At 41.6% G+C, this 21666-nt stretch overlaps 2 protein-coding genes across 5 annotated transcripts; one reads left to right on the forward strand and one right to left on the reverse strand.

Moving 5' to 3' along the window:
• The first annotated feature begins 39 nt into the window (after window positions 1-39).
• On the forward strand, window positions 40-7935 carry sec62 (SEC62 homolog, preprotein translocation factor). The gene is made up of 8 exons (XM_026936552.3): window positions 40-188; window positions 1570-1678; window positions 1787-1892; window positions 2451-2646; window positions 2768-2863; window positions 2998-3058; window positions 4697-4816; window positions 4903-7935. Exons 1-8 carry the CDS (start codon window positions 153-155, stop codon window positions 5391-5393), a joined length of 1215 nt encoding a protein of 404 aa, XP_026792353.2. The 5' UTR covers window positions 40-152; the 3' UTR covers window positions 5394-7935.
• A 4134-nt stretch (window positions 7936-12069) lies between these two features.
• samd7 (sterile alpha motif domain containing 7) lies at window positions 12070-21452 on the reverse strand. Of its 4 annotated transcripts, none has more exons than XM_053233027.1 (9): window positions 21180-21452; window positions 18981-19092; window positions 18760-18868; window positions 18459-18568; window positions 18091-18172; window positions 16005-16639; window positions 15254-15375; window positions 15042-15152; window positions 12070-14752 (listed from the first exon to the last, which is right to left on the reverse strand). In XM_053233027.1, exons 2-9 carry the CDS (start codon window positions 19072-19074, stop codon window positions 14534-14536), a joined length of 1482 nt encoding a protein of 493 aa, XP_053089002.1. In that variant the 5' UTR covers window positions 19075-19092; window positions 21180-21452; the 3' UTR covers window positions 12070-14533. The 4 variants fall into 4 exon arrangements, with proteins under 4 accessions (XP_053089002.1, XP_053089003.1, XP_053089001.1 ...); XM_053233028.1 differs by lacking the exon at window positions 21180-21452 and adding an exon at window positions 20208-20369; XM_053233026.1 differs by lacking the exon at window positions 21180-21452 and adding an exon at window positions 19512-19619.
• Between the last annotated feature and the right edge of the window lie 214 nt (window positions 21453-21666).

The following is a 21666-nucleotide window of genomic DNA, read 5'->3' on the forward strand; positions in this document are numbered from 1 at the left end:
TGTGGTGCAGTGGGTGGCAGTAGAGAGCGCAGTAACATGGACCACACCAACGAGGAAGAAATCATCGCGACACGTGGGCCAAGCTTACTGACGCGGTATTATCGCCTGGTCACGTGATCACGTTGGTCGAGGGGGAAAAAAAATTTAGCATCATGGCGGAGCGCAGGAGACACAAGAAGCGAATTCAGGTGAACTGTTTCACTTTTTTTTTTTTAAAGCGCTTTTTTATACCGTCACACCGCTGAATTCGTCGCGAGGGAATTTATTTCTGCGTTCGTTGTCGTGTGGATTCAGAGCGCGCGCGCTGTTTTTAGCCGGCTATGCTAACTGAGAGGAAAGTTGGCCATTTTGGAGACGAGTTTGTGTGTGTGAGAAAGTGAGAAGGCTCCGGTTTGGGTTCTTTACTGTGAGATAAACTCGGGGTTTATCAGGAGATAAAGAGGATTGTGTGTGTGTGTGTGTGTGTGTGTGTGTGTGTGTGTGTAAAATGAATAAAATGGGAGGAGTGTGATGAGGAAAGTTGAGCAGCTGTGACGATTATGCCAGGTGCCATGTTGGCAGGTGGGATAACGGCCTCAACACACACACACACACACACACACACACACACCACGGTTTCTTCTCATCCAGATTCAACATTTAGTGTCTTTGCATCACCGCGGTGTGGGTAAAACAACGTCCTGACAGGTGGATAAACAGAGAGTGTGTTTTTACATCAATCACATTTCATTCTCACCTTCTGAAATAAAAATATATATACTAAAGTGGCCTTGAAATGAAAATAAGTGTTTCAGAAATTCTTGCATCTATTCTTTAGTGTTATAAACACCAATACGACAATATATCTACAACAAAATACAAAAAATGGTTTTGGAGATTTAATCTTTATAATACTTTGCCTCATAAACACGGTTCGTCTGTGTGGTTTTGGCCGTGTGTCTTTACACACACTGTTCCCTTTTCCACCTGTGAATAAATGTTTGGAGTTTATTCTTGTGGAACTGGGTGGAGTTTGTGTAGGTTAGCGATCATGTGACGTTTGGGCGGAGTGTTTTACTGACTTGGAGCTGTTTGAGGCTGGAACGCTGCTCCCTCAGACCGATGGAGAATTCCGTCTTTATACCCCATCTCCATCAGTGGGAGTCAGTATTATCATTTTATCTCCCACTCAGACGCATCAGATATCTCCCGGTGACGACCCTGCGGCTCTCCTCGCCTCAGACACGTACGCCATACCTCCAAACACACACGGCGTCTCGTCGTCTAGGATTAAAGTCATCTTGGACAGGTGTGGGTGAGAAATTCTCCACAGCTTAAAAAAACTTCTCGCCTTATACTGTTCTGTGTATTCAGCTAGCTCTCTCAGGTGTGTTAAGATCAGGGGTGGGGGTGTGGCTTGGTGTATCTCGATTCGAACTCTACTGGCAGTTGTGTAAATCAGTTCCACTCTTCAACATGCTGTTTCATGGAGATCCTGCTGATTGAAGATCCTAGTTTTAAGGTTTCTCCACAATCGTCACGGTTGAAACATTTGTGGTGGATTTTTAAATTGTCTTGCTTTGATTGCAGGAGGTGAGTGAACCAACCAAGGAGGAGAAGGCAGTGGCCAAATACCTGCGCTTTAACTGCCCTACCAAGTCCACTAACATGATGGGCCATCGAGTCGACTACTTCATAGGTCAGTGTTGTGTTTCTGCTTTTCTTTTTTGTTAAAATAAAGCTGTGATGCTGTTGCTGTAATGTTATATTTATTGTGTGTGTGTGCGCGTGCATCTACGCATCACAGCATCTAAAGCGGTGGACTGTCTGCTCGACTCTAAATGGGCCAAATCAAAGAAACCTGAGGAAGCTTTATTCACCACCAGGGAGTCTGTGGTGGATTACTGCAACAGGTGAGTTAGGTGGGCTTGGTTCCGAGGTGTTTATTAGACTGGATCTGTTAGATGAGTTAGGTGCTCGTTAGCTGAGATCTGTTGTGAGGCACTCCTCAGATGGGTTCAGTTCAGAGGCGTTTGTTAGATAGGATTATGTGGAGGTGCTCGTTAGATGGGTACTGTCACTGACTCCTTGTTTTGATGGGATCGTGTGGAGGCACTGAGTAGATGGGATCGGTCCCTTGGTGCTCGTTAGAACGGCTCACTCTGAAGGCACTCTTTAGTAGGAATCAGTTTGGAGGTCCCAATTAGATGGGATCGTTTCTGAGGCACTTGTAAATTGGGGTCTGTTCTGAGGTGTTAATTAGATGGGATCGGTTTGAAGGCTTGTCAAGAGTTTGCAGATGCTTGTCAAATATTTTAAACTGCTCATTTTTTTGAATGTTCGGACGACTAAATCAGAATAGATACCAGTATAGTGTGCTAACTAGCTGCTTGTTGTGTGGCTGCTTTGCGATTATAACTCCATTAGCAGTTATTAATAGTGGGACTGATTGAGACTGATATTTCTCACAGGCTCCTGAAGAAGCAATTCTTCCACCGAGCTTTGAAGGTGATGAAGAAGAAACCGGAGAAAGACCCAAAGAAGGAGAAGGTGAAAGGTGACGGAGGCAAAGAGGAAGAGAAGAAGAGCAAGAAGGAGAAAGAGAAAGAGAAGGAGAAGGAGAAGAAAAAAGACACTGAGGCCACAGACACCAAGAAGGAAAAGAGCGTAAGTATTCATTCTGAAATCTGGAGTGGTTGTGTTTCCATCAGACGGTGTTCTGAAACCTCTGTGTGTGTGTGTGTGTGTGTGTGTGTGTGTGTGTGTGTGTGTGTGTGTGTGTGTGTAGGATGAAAGTCCAGGATCCCCGAAGAAGAAGAAAGAGGTTAAGAAGAAGTTTAAACTGGAGCCTCATGAGGATCAGCTGTTTCTGGATGGGAACGAGGTTCTCTTTTAGTGTACACACACACACACACACACACACACAAACACACAAACACAAACACACAAACACACTAGGCTTACAGTCTAAACACTAAACTGTGTGATCTCTCTCTCTCTCTCTCCCTCTGTGTGCAGGTGTATGTGTGGATTTATGACCCGGTCCATTTTAAAACTTTTGCTATGGGACTGGTGTTGGGTACGTAACCGTAACCGTACAGCCAGAGAGGGTCACGTTTCATTTACAACACACTGTTAGTCACCTTCTTCTCTTCCCTACTCCCTATTCACTACTTCTTTCTCCATATTCACTACCTGTCTTACTCTGTTATTGACATCTTATTGATGTACAGTATTTATTCTCGTAGTGACGGGTTTACCATGTGCCATTTCAGCGCTTTTTTAAGATTATTACTCGTCAGACTGTGAGATAGCGTGTGTTCTCTCCATGCCGGATTAAACGATGAAGATCCTCTAAAGATAGACCCACGATTAAAGAACATTACATCATCTGCACATATTCGCTCGTGCAGAAATGCGATCGCATAAACACGAAAAAGTTATGGGTAGGGTGGTGCAATATGATGAATATATCATATCACGTATCTCACGATATGAACCACGATATATATATCAGTTTGCAAACGTTTTCCGAGCAATGAAGTAGTGTTCAGTCAATGATATAGTGTTTCCAAAAAATAGTGATTATTTTTTATTTTCAGTGACTTTTTTGTTTATTTTCATTTTTAAAAAAAACTAACGCCAAAAAGGAGTCTGTGAATTTAAAAAAAAAAAAAAAAAATCTTACCATTTCAAACATTTAGTGTGAAATTGTAACATCAAATCAGCTGATTCTAATCGGTTTAGAATTTATCATTTATTTTATAATATTTAATAAAGATATGTCCATATCCACTCTGTTTCATAAATCTGTATTGTCAGATAATTGATCGTGTTTAGCATGTTTCGTTTTACATTTCTCTATCGCAGCTACTGTATCTGTAGCTGTGCCGTGACTTTGCCAACCTCCTATTGGTGGATTTCAGATGAGCCTCGTAGCAGCAGCCCTTTAATCAGGAATTTCTCACACTGACACAACTTTGTCTTTGACTGTCAATGGCACTAAATCATGTCACATTATGCGTCCTAAGACATTCTGATCTCATCCCACGACCCGAGAATTGTTTTACGACGTGCGACAGCAAAATAGTCGTAAAGCACTATAAATCCAGCTAAATCCAGTTATCGCTTGCTCTTGCTCACATCTTTATGTCCTTTCTTACTAATTTATTCCATTTCTTTTTCTTTCCCTCACTCATGTGCCTTTCATTTTTCACCTTTTTGTCTTTTCTTTTTTAGTTTCTTCCTCATTTGTTTTTGTTCATCTCATCTCATCCCATCTTATTGTTATTTACTGTCCTGTTCTTTAATTTTTTAAAATTTTTTATTTAAATACACACATTCTCGTTAGAACTTATAAATTATGATAAATTGTCACAATATGCTTTTCTAAATTATTGTGTATGAAAAATTTGTAATATTGTGTAATTTAAATGAAATTTTTGGATTTTTAAATTAAAATTTGTTTGAATTTAATGAATAAAAATGGGAATGTAAAAAAATAATGTATAGTTTATTTCTGTAAACATTAAATTAAGTAAAATTGAACAGGTTTTTTAAACACTACTTGCTGGAAAGATTATAATTTCTATGAGGTTTTTTTTGTCTAGCGCTTCTGCGCTGTTCCCTTACCTGTGCAGTGTGATGTGATTTGGGACGCTCTCCATGGGTACTGCTGTTAACACAAGGGGTGTGTGTGTGTGTGTTTGTGTGTTAGTGATTGCAGTGATAGCTGCGACACTGTTCCCCCTGTGGCCAGCGGAGATGAGGGTGGGTGTGTATTACCTGAGTGTGTGTGCAGGCTGTTTCGTCGCCAGCATCCTTCTCCTTGCTGTTGGTGAGACTGTAACTCCAGTATTATAACATGTTTATAAAGCATTCCTCCTCTCTCTGACTGGGTTGCCATATCCTCTCTCTCTACAGCTCGCTGTATTCTATTCCTGATCATCTGGTTGGTCACTGGGGGGCGCCATCACTTCTGGTTCCTCCCCAATCTGACTGCAGATGTGGGCTTTGTCGACTCATTCCGTCCCATTTACACGCACGAGTACAAGGGCCCTAGGACGAGCGGCAAGAAGGGCGCAGGGGAGAAGTCCGAGGGCAAGGGTGCCAAGACGCAGAAATCAGACAGCGAGGACAAATCGGATGGTGAGAAGAAGGAGGAAGAGGAAGAGGAAGTGGAGGAGGAAGAGGAAGAGGAGGCAGGGAAGGAGGTGGAGGCAGAGCGGCGCTCAGATTCAGACAGTGAGCGCAGAGAGGACGACGGCTCGCAGCACAGCAACGGAAACGACTTCGAGATGATCACGCGCGATGAGCTTGAGCAGCACACCGATGAGGAGGAAGAGGAAGAAGAGGAGGAGGAGGAGGAGGAGCAAGAGGGAAAAGAGGCGGAGCCCAAACCACACCAGACGTAAACTGTGTAAACATTCATGAGATTCGCCCATCACATCGCACATTGCGATCTTCCACTACAGATGCACATGGGGTCAAAGGTCAACTACGTCAAAAGCTGGAACATGCCTTCTGGCGGCCATTTTGGATTTATTTTATTTCCTAGTTAAAAGAAAGAAACAAACACACGTACACACACACTCAAATACTCATACAAATACACACACTGTGTATGTGTTTACTGGTTGTGTAATTAGCATAGACTCTCCTCGTGTGTGTGTGTGTGTGTGTGTGTGTGTTTCAGATGATCTAACACACACACCATACGATCATCATAGGCTGCTGTTCAGTTTGGACCAATGTTTCTTATTCTACCGTGTGTCTGTGTGTGTGTGTTGTAAGTGTCTGTCTCACACATGCATCTCCAGCAGGTGCTTTGGGGTGATAACATGACTAAAGTAAACGTAATCATCTTCCAAGTCCCGCCCATATTTTTATTCCACACAGCCGTTACTTAACCACTAGGATTCCTGCTTGCATGCTATTGGTCGATGTTGGCGCAGCGCGAGAGCTCTGCGGATGTGGAAAGGGTCCTTCATTAGTGCCAAATCTACCATTTTGGACATCATCTCTACACATCACTACAAAGTAAATTTTAAAAAAAAGTTCGTACCTGGAACAAAAAGTCCAAACAGTCCCTCACATCCCCAATAACAGTTTAGACTGTACCGGTTGCCATGGCAACTGATCTGCTGACTTCGTGTGGCTGTGTTCCAAACCACACTTGATAATGTTTGAGTGTTCGACACGTTACCACACCTCGCTGAGTGCAACGAGTTATTTTAATTTATTTAGCTATCGTGATAGTTTCACTGATTTTTATCACAGTTCCTGATGATATAATGTTGCTCTCTACGTTAAAAGTGGTTTATCCATCACTCTTATTTCCCACACACATCACTAAAGTAACGTTAGCACGGTAACACACATTTGGCTATCATTTCAACATAACGACAGCTTTTGGGAAGTTTTACACAGTTTATTTTCACCTATTGATAATCTTTACTACCTCACCAGCTAATCTCAGCTCACTATGCTAACTACCTAACATTAACCACTAGCTAGCATTTTTTTAAGCAATTTTTTAAAATTCTGATGAGAAACAGTAGTGGCTTTATATCACTTCTAAAGCTCACTAGTAAAAGACAAATTAAATAATGAATTAATCAGTGTGTGATTTATGTTGCATGCTCAGCTTCATACTAGCTTCAGTCTCAGATTAGATTAGCAATGTGAGCTACCTGTACTAGCTACCTACACTCACCATCGATCTCTGCTGTTTCTTTCCAAGCTTTATTTTTCTAATTGCAGGTAGGAACTAAAGAGATGTGGGACCACACGCTCCATAGGATTTCCTTGGAGGAATCATTTGAGACAGTCATTTGGATTTGTTGCTTCTTTGCAGCGTCACACCCAATTTACATAGAGTTGAGTAATCTCATGTCTAATTTTGCTTTCAGTGAAATCACTGCTCCGTGAATTTTATACAAATTAAATGATATCCTGTCACTTTGTCATTCGCTAGCGTCAGATCAAATGTGAGTTAACTTAATTTGAGACAAGTAGCTAGCTAACATTAACACAAACGCCAACTTGTAGGTAACATCCCTGGTTTTAATGAAACATCTGTAATTAAGCTCAACAACAAAGCTTTTAGTGAAAGCATATGACAGCAACATGGTGTTGAGTCATGTGACCTGGTGGACGGTGGATTGGGACACAGCCAAGACTGGGCTTCAGTTCCGTGTTTATTTTATACACATCAATATTTAAAGATAAAAGTACAACTTAGTTTTTATGTATGTAAATGTGTTTATCTGAAAATACCACATCATGTAGATACTCTAGTGAAAGATTCTGAATCTCGCACACACACTCGCACACACTTGATGGAGTGTGGTATGTGATTTAAGTGTATGTGACTCAGTGGCATAGGTAAATTAATGATCGAGTCCATGAGCTGTTTCAGCACTTCATACTATTTTTGTTTGTCTCATTTGCATATTCATTTGTATATTCATGTGTTCCGTTCTCTCTGTGACATGATGCCCACGTGCCAGCAGGTGTTTTTTTTTTTTTTTTTAAATCAATATTTCCAGATAGATATAAACCTGAGTGTCCGCCTGTTGCGTGTTAATAATTATAATAATGTATTAATACATGCAGCATTGCCTCATATTTCTAAATGTGTAAAAATAAAATTTAAAAAAAGTACGAAAATGTGGAGTGTGTGTGAGGAGTGTCTGACATGGTCCCTGTATCACTGTCTCATCTCTCACTGCAATAACTGTATAAAATAATAAAACATATTTACAATAGCAGAAGGACTAAACTCCATGAATCATTATGGCATCTAATGAAATGTGTGCACACAGAATACAGCAGCACATCTTTCTCATCATTTCCAACAATGTGATTCCAAATGGAGGGATTTACAAATGTGTGTAACAGAGCTGGGATAACAATATAAAATAAAGTTTATCAGTGATTATCCTCTTTTTTTTACATGATGTGGGAGTGTGAAAGTTATTTATGGAAAATATCCAAAAACCTAAAAAAGCATCGATTGTAAGCAGAATCACTGTTTGTGCCTGTGGGGCGTTTAGAAAGCCGTGTTTTACTCTAAACATTTATGACCACTGTTGCCAGCTACTTTCAGTGGAAAAGTAGCTAAAGCCTGCTCAAAAAGTGGCTAAATGTTGCTAAATGTGCTGATTAGCATATTTATGATGTCATCGTGACATATTTGCATTCTGCTTAGTGACAGCCCTTTACATCTGTTTGCTTCTCTTCTACTCTCTGTGCTCACATACTGTATTTTAATACAGCCAAATTCCCAATAAAGCTGTTGTCATTTACATATTTTTCGGTTTCTCTTGTCAGATAAAGGAAAGAGTATGAAATAGTGACTGAAACGCAGCTCATTAAGACTACATGTTAACCAACTGTCACTCCCAAGCCAATTCCAAGCTGCTGCTCTGCACTGCTAAAATCCTGATTTTATAACCGCAACTTCATCTGACAAAATCACCATACATGTAAGTTAAAGACAAAGGCTGTGCTGTGACTTCGGCTATATTTACATGTAAAATGATCACTCAAGCTACGTTCACAAGTGCAGGGATTTTATCGCTGCAAGTCGCCAGGCACTGTACTATGAAGTCGCCAGTAGGTGTTCCTACTACTGGTTGCCATAGTCAGTGAGTGGCACAACTAGCATTCCATGTTTGACAACAAATCAGTTTTCTTGCCACTAAAATGAAACATTCTGGAGGGAGAGCATTTGTGAGCAACACTGGATTGCCTGAAACAATTTGGACTCGCAGGCACCATGGCTCACGAGCATGGATCACCTGCGCTCTACTGTGCTCACTCCTATTGGTAGTCGCTGCACCAAGTCGCTCCAAATTTGCATAAACTTTTCTCAACTTTGTCATGTTGCTGGACACGCCCACTTCTAGTCACCAAAGGTCGCTGTCGCTCATGTCGCTGGAATTCGCCCGCTCTCATTAAAAATGAATGGTCTCCTGTTGCTTTGTCGCCGCAAGTCGCTGTATGTGTAAAGATACCTTCAGAGACAAAGTTAGAAGCGACAGAATGTCTCTTGCCTCTGCCACTCACTGACCAGAGTAGACACAGGGAGAGGTGTGCCTGTGGTCGGAAGGCAAGACCTTGTGCTCTCGGGGCAGTACTGACGACTCTCTTCTATGGAAAGTAGCTAAAGTTTGACCAAAAAGTCGCTAGATTTGTTGCTAAAATCCGCAAAATTGAAAAAAATTGAAAAAAGTCACTATATCTAGCAACAAAGTCACTAAGTTGGCAACAACGTTTATGATGAATGCTGGCGCACAGTTATGACATGTTTTGACCAGTGACTGTATATGTGAGTAGACATTTAACTGGGGTTTAAAAGTAAGTGAAAAATGTCTGAGGTCCTCTAGTGGTGGCTGCAGTACAGATGCATTGGGAATGTCCATTCCCAAGTTAGTGAATGGGAAAAGACCCAAACAGCCATTTTAAGTTACATCCCCACAAATTATTTTCGGAAACAGTGTTCTGTCATTTTTACATGTTCAGTTGACCTCATAATCTCCCCCAATATTTTTCCTTATGATAAATATGTTTTTTATAGGAGTTGTTTGATGATAAATATAAGGGCATGGTTGATGAGGTGACTGACGGTTTTGGTTGTGCTAGAAATGACAGTCGAGCTTACAGATCAGCATTTAACCTCTTTTAAATGTTGCTGATTTACAATATTGGCAGCTTTGACAGTTCTGTATCAAAGCCTTGTTGTGTTCTGCGGTAAACAGACCCTCAGTGGGGAATTCTCTGCAGATTTTCCAGTATGTTGCTCATTTTTATTTCTAAGCTCTAGCTTGCTATACTGATTATTAAAACTAGCAAACCAATAGGAATTAACAAAATAATGGCATAAACCAAGGCAGCCAACACTAGCTCCATTTCATAATAATTTATTCACTGTAAGACCTTAGCTAATACTCGAAGTGGATTGTTAAGGTTAGCCAGTCTCTCCTTTTTAAAGAACTCCACTGACAGAACAAGCAGAGAAGAAAAGAGCACTCAACTCAGATGGATAACTTACTGCAGGTGTCAGAGCTAGATGACCATCATGGAGAGCAGCAATTTTTTTCCCTCAATAAAGTAAGTTGTGTTGAGTGTAAATATTGACTGCTGTTTTATCAGTCTATTTTCAGTTGGTGCATTACTTTAGCTACTTATACCTAGCTAGCAAATAGTAGCTCATTCAGTCATGACTGAGCCCTAAAATCTTTTCCTGACAATAGTAAAATCAATAAACCTGCAAAAATTATACGACTACAGTTTAGCATTTATATATTAATAACCCTGTACTTAACTGTACTTAACTGTACTTAACTGGGAGTTAGCCAACTCGCCATCTTGCATGCGCACTCCCAACATGAGCAAGTATAGATTCCATCATCAGCGTGGGTGAGGCAAGAGGCATCTACTGCGCATGGTCTGGCATTTTGTCCACTCATATATATGGTCACTGTTTATCACATCACATCACATACATTAAACAATACTTATATAAAATTTATTATACAAGCTATTAAAAGTTGTATGTTATATGTAATTATTAATAACAAACTTTTTAAAATAAAAAACACTATCGTGAAACAGAATATCTGAAACATTTTTTATTTGAATGTAAAACAAAAAAATGCATTAACAATGACAGTAAAAACAAATTTTAAAATAAAATTGAACTAAATCATTACTCATGTACAAAGTATAAAAACACAGAACTTCAGCTAATTATATTTCTTTGGCCTAAATTAATGAAACATAATGAGAACACAACCCTAATCAAGCTATTATTGTTTAAATTCTTCTTCTTCTTCTTTTTCTTCTTCTTCTTCTTATTATCTCACCCTAATCCTTCCTCAGCAGTCAAAACAAAAGTCTAGTGTCTGTTCTGCTCGGGATTTAAGCATTTAAACTATTTCACTGTCATAATGATCCAAGAGAGAAAGACATCTATCCATCCACTTATCCTGGACAGGGTCGCAGGGGAGCCTGGAGCCTAACCCAGGGGACTCGGGGGACACCCTGGACAGGGTGCCAGCCCATCGCAGGGCACAACTGCACACACACTCACACACCACAGGCAATTTGGAAATGGCTACAACGCATGTCTGGGGGAGGAAACCGGAGTACTCAGAGAAAACCCTCAAAGCACAGGGAGAACATGCAAACTCTGGGCACACAGGGCAGAGACGAGATTCGAACCACCAACCCCGGAAATGTGAGGCAAAAGTGCTAACCACTAAGCCATAAAACATTAAACAATGTTTTAAACTACGTATAAAACTATATTAATATATGAAAGCTCTAGAATGGACAGCGCCAGTTCAGCACCCTCACCACTCAGGAACCCCAGTGCCTCCTACCCAAGCTCACCCACGAAGATGATGTCGAAGCCTACCAGATTACATTCGAGCGAGTGGCTCTGCGGGAAAATTGGCCCAAGGAGGACTGGGCCTCCGCCCTTGCATGAGGGAGGCCTGGCTGGCTTACCACATGCTTTCCTCCGACAAGGCCGCCTAGTATGAACTCATGAAAAAGGAGATCCTCCTGCACTCCGGCCTCTCTTCTACCAGCGCGGCAGCCGAATTCCACCATTGGACTTACAACCCTAAAGCCACCCCTCGTGGCCAGATGGACATGCTCCTGCACAACACCAGGAGGTGGCTGCAGCCGGAGGCACTCTCTGCAGCTGAGGTTGTCGAGATGGTGGCCATGGACTGATTTCTGAGAGCCCTGCCGCCCGAAGAAAGGAAAGCCTTGGGCATGAGAGGAGCCCGGAACCCTCGAAAGATGGTGGAAATGATGGAGCGAGCAGTGCCAACTCTGGAGATGGCAGGGGCAAAAGCCAAGAATTTCCCCGACCTCCGCTACTAAGTATGACCAGTGACAATGACCATTATTCTCCTGGGGGGGACCCAGCCAACACCGTTCTGCCTCTGGAACTGGGCCAAATCCATGCCGACAGCTCTGGACCCCCTCGATCAGTGGACAAACCCTGCCAGATTTGTTCTTCACAAAGACACCCCTCCCAGCCTCCCCACTATCCCAGTCGAGGTAAACGGAAGGCCCGTCTCAGCAATCCTGGATTCGGGGATTGACCTTAGCCCGGCCTTCCTTATTGGCCTCCCCCAAAGCCACTGACTGTCACCTGCGTCCACGGGGATGTCCAGGAGATACCAGCAGCCTGAATCAAAGTGTGGCATGCAGCTAGGATCGACGACCTGGTGGGCCCGCTTCATTTCCAGCTTAGACCTGACCAAGGGGTACTGGAAAGTGGCTCTGAGCCCCGATGCAAAGCCCAAGACAGCATTCTCCACCTCCGACAGCCACTGGCAGTACCGGGTCCTCCCCTTTGGCCTACATGGTGCTCCAGCAAGGTTCCAGCGGCTGATTTATATCGTCCTCCGGTCCCATCGCCAATCCGCTGCTGCTTACATCAATGACGTTGTAATACACTCCACCACCTGGTCCGACCACTTCCACCATCTCAGGGTGGTCCTGGGTGAGCTCCGGAAGTCTGGGCTAACTGCCAACCCCAAAAAATGCCATCTGGGACTTACAGAGGCACAGTACCTGGGGTACCTCATCAGCCGGGGACTCCTTTTCGGCCTCAGGAGAAGAAGGTGGAGGCAGTCCAAAGTTACCCTTGCCCAACCACGAAAAAGCAGATACATGCCTTCCTGGGGTTGGCGGGATCGTCATTTTGTGCCCAACTTTTCCTCGATTGCCTCTCTCCTCTCAGACCTAACTAGGAAAGGCCAACCGGACACTGGAGTCAGGAGACCGAGAAAGCCTTTGAGAGACTCATATAGGTGCTGACATGCTCTCCCGTACTTAGGAACCCCGACTTTCACCTCCCCTTCAGAGTTCACACAGACGCATCAGAGACAGGGCTGGGGGCTGTCCTGTCTCAGACATTCGAAGGGGAGAAGCACCTGGTCCTCTACGTAAGCCGAAGGCTGACCCCCGCCGAACAGAAGTATGCTGCTTTGGAGGGGGAGGCCCTGGCCATCAAGTGGGCTGTTGAGGAGCTGCGGTACTATCTCGCCGTTCGACCCATCACCCTTGTCACCGACTACGCACCCCTGCAATGGATGGCCAAGGCCCAAGATACCAATGCCCAGGTAACTAGGTGGTTTCTCTCCCTGCAGGACTTCAACTTCACTGTCCAGCACCGAGCAGGGGCTCAGTACGGCAATGAAGATGGGCTTTCTCACCACTCTCTCACTATGTCTTCTACAGACACCGATGTAAGCGAGGGAGATGAGCTGTAAACTCTGCACCGCGAGCCCAGCCTCACCTGAGCGCTACCACTACGCCTCCCGCGTCCCACCGCCAAGTCGCTACCTCCAGCACTCTGCATTCAGTCCCTGTCACTTCGCCAGCCACTTTCACTTTCACTCTCCCTTGATGACTTAACTACCACCTAAATACAAGCAGAAGTTCACCTGTTCCTGCCTCCCTGTGTCTGTACTCTGCCCAGTCGTGGTCCTGCGTTGTCACACCTGCCATCTTTGACACATTCACTTTTGAAAATGACTAAACTTTATCTTAAACCCAAAAATTATTTCTTTCTTGATGCAGTAACAGCCACTTATCACTAGCTAGTGTAAAATAGTGGTAGTAAAACATGAATAAAAATAAATAGTGACAGCTCTGTGTGTGTGTGTGTGTGTGTGTATGTAGGGGTGTAGCATAGAATCCATGGCCCTATGCAAAGACAGTGTGTGGGGGCCCCTTTCCCATCATCCCATGATCCATGCTATTTATCGCTTTTTTTTTTTTCAAATAACAGTATACAACTATACAAATAGCACTCGCTGGTAGAGTAATTGATGATGAATTACTGATGTAATATTTAAATCAACGGTATTAAAAAATATGTATACCATGTAAACTATGACTCTCAATGACTCTTTCTGGCACAGAGTTTCATCATTTTTCATTTGTATAATGTTTTCCAGTTTATCATCATGCCATCTTAATGTTATGACCAAGGTTGCTCATATTAGTATTTTGATGAAAGATCCACGCAATCCGTCTGTATTTATAAACTACAAACATTGTTTACTTATTGTTTTCCATATTTGCTAACATTTTACCTCTAAAGATTTGTCTCAAGCTCGAACACTTTTCGTGGTACTTTCGATGTTTAGAGTGATATAAGAAAGTTTAACACCAGCTTGGAAACAAGTTACTTTTCATACGTAGGGAAATGTAGATTACCCCACAGTAAGCATCTTGCACATCACAACATCGGTATATTAGGTCACCGTTGCCTCGATCAATTTTGTTCTCACCTGCTCTCTTTGGAAAGAAATTTGTGAGTTGTTTCACCACACGCAGAGGACTGCTTGTCTCCGCTGAGTCCGTTCGCACTCACAGCCATTCAGCTTTTGGAATCACTCCTAGACAACCAATCAAACCATGCAAATTGTGCATATATTGTTCTCGTGGGAAGCGTGTACACAAATGTGTGTGTGCGTGTGATAGTGTGTGTGTGTGTACGCGCTGAACAGCACCCCCTTCAGGCTGAGTCACTCCTGGCGGTGGGCGTGTGCCCGGCAGGGGGTCTGAGCGTCTCGCACTCGCCCACACTGGGACTCTGTGTTAATTCTGAGCTGCAGGTCAAGGGGGAAATGACGTCACGTGATCTCTCAACATGTTTCTCCAGCGTTGGCTGAAGGGGTGGAGCAGCAAGGGGTGGGGCAGCCATGCAGAGTGCTCCGCCTATCCGTCTTAATACCTACACACACACACACAGTCGTCAGAGCTAGACAATTTATCACCACAGCCTTATTTCATATTTAATTATCACTCTACACTCTACACTACACTGTGGTGTTGAGATGCAGCAACAGGAAGTTGTCGGTTAGTTTCCATGGTAAACATGGTGCCTGCTTATTCCTTAGCTAGAGAGCTAACACTGATTGCCATAGGTAGTGCTCTATTCTGACACACTATTTAGTACACTAGTATGTTATTCAGTTTGAAATATAAGCAAGGAATGTGTGTGTGTGTGTGTGTTTGTGTACCTGAGAGCGTATTTTGAGAGCAGGCCCAAGCTTTAGTCCCAATGTGTCCAGTAGATGATCCTCTGTGAGCAGCGGTAAAGTTTCTCCATCTATCATGTGATCTTTAAATGTCTGAGTTGAACACACACACACACAGGTTCAGGGTCAGAAGGTAAAACCATGTGGTTGTGTGTGTGTGTGTGTGTGTGTGTATGTGTGTGTGTTTGTGTTACCTGAGCTTGTTCAGAGCAGCTCGGGATGTTACTGATAAAGTTATAAACATCATCCACCGTCCACTTGCGGAGATCCTCCACTGCAGAGATCTCATCTGTGTTCAGGAACATGTTAGCGTGTGCTGAAAGACACACACACACAAACACACACACAAGAGGTGCACACTGTGAGCTACTTGAGAGTCAGGAAGTGTGAACTGGTGTATGTGTAAATATGCTACAATACGTAATGATACAGTAAAGATGATAAGTGATGTATCAACACCCCCGCCTTAGGAATGGTTCAGCCCACAGACAGCTAAACAGCCAATCAGACAATTAGACAGACAGACAGAGAGAGACATACACACAAAATCTGTTCTGTTTCTGGAGTAGTTTGTACCATGTACACAGACAGGCAGGTGTATTAGATCCCCCTAGTGATCTCTTCCAGGTTATCATATACATAGCTAGACAGACAGACAGAAAGATACGTATCAGATCCCCCTCTGTTCTGGAGTGATTTGTTCTGGATTAACATATATAAAGAAGGACAGACAGACAGACAGACAGACTGACAGATAGATAGATAGATAGATAGATAGATAGATAGATCCCTCTTTGTTCTAGAGTGGTTTGTTCCAAGTTAAATTATACATAGCCACAGACAGACAGGCAGATAAACAGACAGACAGGTTGAAAGAGAGACAGACAGGCTGACAGAGAGACAAATAGACAGACAGGTGAGTTCATGAGTACACAGTGTGCTCACCAGGGGGCAGTAGTGTGTTTCCTCCCAGGGGGAACATGTAGGAGAACGCTGAGAGTGATGTGGTAGGCGGGAACAGGAACTTTCCCATGTCCTTTTCGCCATTAGCGGCGTCTGTGTTTGTGCAGCCCGTCTGTGCACTAACACACACTTTACTCTGTTCTCCATTTCTGTAACTTTTCCTACCTGTTAACTCCACTTTAGCCTGCTGAGATTTAACATTAGCATTAGCATTAACGTCACTGCTAGTCTCCACTCTTCCCTCTGGTTCTGGTTCCTTCTCTTCTCCTGAAGCTCCTCCAGGACTCTCGTCCACGTTCTTCTCCTCCGTCTGGTTCCTCTCTGACTGAAACACAGCACTGCTGTCTGAAAACTTCTGACTGGCTGCTCTCCTGCTGGGGCGCCGCCCCCTCTCCCTCTGCAGAGTGCTGATTGGTGGGTAAGGGCTGGACATCAGGAAGCTGTTGGCGTGGAGGTCGAAGACGTCGTGGCCGTCATGAAGGCGATGACGTCCTCTGAAGACGGCAGGACTGGGATGTGAGATGTGCTGGTACACAAGCGGGTTCTCCATGTTGGTCAGTAACGTCTTCTGTTGGTTCTCTAGTTCCTTCTGCTGCAGGATGGCGTTCATTTCTATCCTGGACACGGCACATTCATGGAGGATGAACAGTGTTTAATGATATTTAATAAAATCATCAACTGTACATAACACTTATTTTCAGCATATTGTATTTACTTGGAGGATGAAAAGGGGTGTGGCTCAACAGCTCTGTTCTGGCTGGCAGAGCTTATTTTTTGGGGCAGTAAAACCCCAAACCCTACTGCAAGGCAACACATAAATCAGTTTTTATAAATTATCTTTGAAACTATATGCTGATTAAAGATTTTTTTTACACACTGCGCCTTTAATTGCATAATAAACTTTTACACAATGCACTTTTCATTGTATAATAAACTTTTACACACTGCACCTTTAACTGTATAATAACCTTTTACACACTGCACCTTTAACTGTATAATAACCTATTACACACTGCACCTTTAATTGCATAAAAATGTTACACACTACACCTTTATTTGTATAATAACCTTTTACACACTGCACCTTTATTTATGCAATAACCTTTTACATAATGCACCTTTAATTGTGTAATAAACTTTTACACACTGCACCTTTAATTATGTAATAAACTTTTACACACTGCACCTTTAATTGTGTAATAAACTTTTACACACTGCACCTTTAATTATGTAATAAACTTTTACACACTGCACCTTTAATTGTGTAATAAACTTTTACACAATGGACCTTTAATTATGTAATAAACTTTTACACACTGCACCTTTATTTGCATAAAAATGTTACACACTATACTTTTATTTGTATAATAACCTTTTACACACTGCACCTTTAATTATGTAATAAACTTTTACACATTGCACCTTTAATTGTATAATAAAATATGCTAGCTTTCTGGCACACTTGGTGAAACATTTGATTTCTTAACAAAATTGTTTGCCTAACGTTAGCTAGCTTGCAGGTGAACCTGGGTAGCTAGTTTAGGTCACCTACATTGCTCACATTGCTAGTTCAGCAAATGTTCCTAAAATATCATATTGTATAATTAAAACCAGTATTTGATGCTACATGTTATGTTACACACATCTAATCACATCTTACAGTAGCTAATACAGTGGAAACATTTCATGGCTGCCTCCTGAAGACCAGCTAGCGTATGTATGTTGCTAACAAGCTTAGCATGTTCACTAAGTGTTTTTTATGTTTACATCAATAAGTGTTTCTTTATCAATTTAATTCTGCAAGGTTGTGATACAAGCTTAAACACTGATTTAGTGGGACACCAGATGGCGGCCATTTTGTTTCCTTCTGACCAATGAAAAAAGCCACATTATGACATTCTGGTCTCTGATTGGCCAGGCAGGTAAGATCGGCCCACTAGAGGGAAATGTCAGTAAATGTCCTTTGTAAATGTCTAGACAAGGAAATGTCAGTAACTTTGTGAATAATCAGAGCCAATCAGAGACCAGAATTTCATAATGTGAATTTCATTAATGTTCAGAACCTTACCTGGCTATGTTCTGTTTGTGGATGATCTCTTGTCGCCTAGCGACCGTTTCCATGGATTCTGGTGGAAGGAAGCCGTAACCTCCTGAAATAGGAATGAAGATTAAAGTAAGAATAAACTGTTTGATTTTTAAGGTTAATTACAGAAAGCCAAAAAAAATGCAGCTTGTCATGTTACAGAGAAACCACAAAGGGTAAACTCTTCTGTCCTGAAGATGTAATATAATCCTGTGATTTGCAGCTGCACTACTGTCAGAGCTGCTGTTATAGAAATTAATCAACACCTTCTGACCAATCACAATCCAGAATCCAGCAGCAGTGTGATGTAAGATGTAATAATAATAATAATAATAATAATAATAATATCTGACCTGCTGAACTGAAGGCTCTTCCTGTGAGCACAGCGGATTGGGGGGGCAGCGGTGGGGCCAGGGGACGAGACTCCGAGGATGAGACAATGTCAGTGGGAGGGACCAGCTCCCTACACACACACACACACACACACACACACACACACACACACGTTTAAGGTAGGTTTTTGTGCTTTTTTTCACCAGGTAATGTGTTATCACAGAGTAAATTAGCCTTGCTCCTGTGTGTGTTTGTGGTGCATTTAGCATTTTGAATACTTCACTTAACACTCTAATCACACACACACACACACACACACACCTGTCGATGAAGCGTGGCTCGAGCTGCAGTCTCTGCTGTGTCTGAGCGAGAACCTGTGGGTTCAACGCCATCGGGTTCCTCATCATCAGCTCCTGCCTCTGTCTCAGTTCTGTGCGCGCACACACACACACACACACACACACGCACACACTCTGTAATGTCCTGTACCACATCATATCGTTATCGTATCGTTATCATATGGTTATTGTATCGCGTCTTACCTCCGACAGACATGCTGTTAACAAGTCTGTACCAATGTTTATCATCCTGCTCTCCTAACGCTGTCATCTTCCTCAGCTGATCCCTTGGGGTCATTACACAAATACACACACCCTGCACACACACACACACACAACATGAAACACACTGTGCAAATAAATGAAACTGTGATAAAATGCTGTATCTTTTATAATTAGCTTGTAAACTTGATGTTATATAAAGAGATAGCAGTAAGCAGTGTGTAATCCCCGTGTGTGTTTGTGTGTGTGTGTGTGTTCGTGCAGCATCTGTCGACCTGCACGTCCTTTAACTCCACGCTAATCATCCGATTAGCTAATTCCTGAGTGTACAGCACTTCAGAGGGATGTGTTAGCTTTAATCCCACGCTTTAGCGTTTTACCCTCAGCAAACCTTCCTGTAATCACCGCCATGATCAGTGCATGCTAAATGCTAAGCTCATTAGCCTCCATTAGCATCAGGGATGTCCTGAACACACCTCTGCTTCTCTCTCTCACACACACAACTACACTTACGTTTAATTTCATTTTTATTTTTGTGGGGAAAAAAGAAGGAAAAGGAAGTTTAAAAAAAAAACGTCTTCCATGTGAATAAGGAAAGAAGAAACAAGGGATGTGACTGAAAGAGGCTAAAGGCAGGGGCGGAGCTTCATCTGCATAAATCTGCATATATATATATATACACGTATACATACACGCAGTATATAAATATTATTTTACATATTCCTAGCTGTTTTTAAAAGGTGTGATTTCTTGGTGAAAAGTTTTAGACAGTTTTCCAAAAGTGTGATTAAAAAGTATAAGTTATGAATTATTCATCAATAATAAATTACTAATGATGAATTATTAATGAGCATTTCTTTATATTATGAAGGTTATTACTTCAGCTAAATGAACTCCACTGCAGTGTTTTATTACTGGACTCTGTGTGTGTGTGTGTGTGTGTGTGTGCTTATCCGAGTGCAGGATTTGCTAACTGCTAATCTCATTAAAGGAGAGGATTAAAGGGGAAACTGCTGACGATTTACACTGAGCCCTCATCATCATCATCATCATCATCATCCTTATGTTCCACATTTCATTTATAAACACTTATAACACCCTGAACAGAACAGGAAGTGTTAATAACCTCTCATATGTAGATGATTAGCTAGTGATATTGTTAGCATTAGCATTAGCTACACCAGTACAGATTAAAATCAGTGCACTTACAGAAACATTCTGTTGCTCACTACGAGTTTAGCTTTCCCGGTTGCCATGACGACCGAGCCGTCAGTATTATGGTATGGTCTGATGATTAATCTGCAGTGTAATAGATAATTACGTCACGCTGTTATGATGAATATTTATAGACCTATTTGCATAAATATTATGTTTTAATAAATAATTATTTGGTCATTCGGAATCTTACTGCTCTAACATCAATCAGTTAAAAGAGCTTATAAAAGTCACAGCAGTTCAATATTTGTGTGACATAATCAAAGAATGTATTTATTTATTATTTATTATGAATGTATTTATTTATTGTTTGTTTATTCTATCATTTGTTTTCTCTCTATTTTTCTTTTTTGCTTTTATACATTTTTCATTGTTTTTGTTGTTTCATTTGATAGTATTTTATTTATTTATTAAGTTATTAAAATATTATTTTTATTTATCTTTCCTGGTTTGTTTGTTTGATCATTTAGTAGTTTATAAAAAATAAATCAATAATTAATCAATCTGTTCATTCATTCATTGCTTAGTTAGGAATTAATTATATTAGTTACCTATATATTTATGTATTTATTATTTAATATATTTAATCCTTGTTTTGTTTGCTCGATTAGCAGTTTAATTATTTATTAAGTAATCATTCAATCTATCAATCTATCTATCTTTCTATCTATCTGTTTTTATTTATATTTAAAGTTTTCTTTAAACACATGCACTGATGCTGAATTCTTAAAATGTTTAATAGAAAGTCACTGTTATTGTAATTATTATTATTATTATTATTATTATTATCGTTGTTGTTGTTGTTGTTGTTATTACTATTAGTAGTAGTATTAGTATAGTATAAATCCCAATGTGACGTGTATCTCTGTATGTATAGATACAACTCTAGGAGAAAGTGTTTTATAAATAAAGACATCATTATAAACATTATAGACATGAATGTATGAGATGAAGTCACACACTGACCTGTGTTCCTTGTGCAGAGTGTTTCAGCCAGATGAGTCACAAATCAAATAAATAAAGTGAATAAAGTGTGGAAGCTGGTGCAGAGACGGAGTCGGGTCTGAGTCAGGTCTGCACCACGTTCCACTCAGTGATAGAGATGTGACGCTCAGTGTGGGTGTGTGTAAAATAAAACAGATATTTAAACAGAGATTTAACCGTGCATTAGCCTGTCCTGCTCTAATCCACACGTCTCTGCTATGCTCTGAGGGTAATGAAGTGTGCAGTATAAGCGAGCTCGTTAAACTCCCATAATCCCCCTGTAACGCCTTAACACTCACAAAGCTTCCCCTAACACACACACACACTCACACACACACAATACCGCCATGTGTGGTTCATATTCCTCTCATCACCTTCTGCACTAATAACAGGAAGATTGTGGGTTCGAATCCCTGCTGTGAATAAACACACCCCATCATATAATATATATCTTATAACACAGACAATA

This window comes from Pangasianodon hypophthalmus, chromosome 4 (genome assembly GCF_027358585.1).
Source record: "Pangasianodon hypophthalmus isolate fPanHyp1 chromosome 4, fPanHyp1.pri, whole genome shotgun sequence".
Classification (NCBI taxonomy): Eukaryota; Metazoa; Chordata; class Actinopteri; order Siluriformes; family Pangasiidae; genus Pangasianodon; species Pangasianodon hypophthalmus.

Bases quoted from the DNA above. Each gene is read 5' to 3' on its own strand.
- samd7 (XM_026936549.3), bottom strand. From the start codon at position 19,303: ATGATTAGCGTGGAGTTAAAGGACGTGCAG. The intron at 18,869-18,980 runs GTAAGACGCGAT...GTGCGCGCACAG, and splicing joins TAACAGCATGTCTGTCGGAG to AACTGAGACAGAGGCAGGAG. The intron at 15,376-16,004 runs GTGAGCACACTG...TGTGTCTTTCAG, and splicing joins AAACACACTACTGCCCCCTG to CACACGCTAACATGTTCCTG.
- sec62 (XM_026936552.3), top strand. From the start codon at position 153: ATGGCGGAGCGCAGGAGACACAAGAAGCGAATTCAG. The intron at 1,893-2,450 runs GTGAGTTAGGTG...TATTTCTCACAG, and splicing joins GTGGTGGATTACTGCAACAG to GCTCCTGAAGAAGCAATTCT. The intron at 4,817-4,902 runs GTGAGACTGTAA...CTCTCTCTACAG, and splicing joins CATCCTTCTCCTTGCTGTTG to CTCGCTGTATTCTATTCCTG.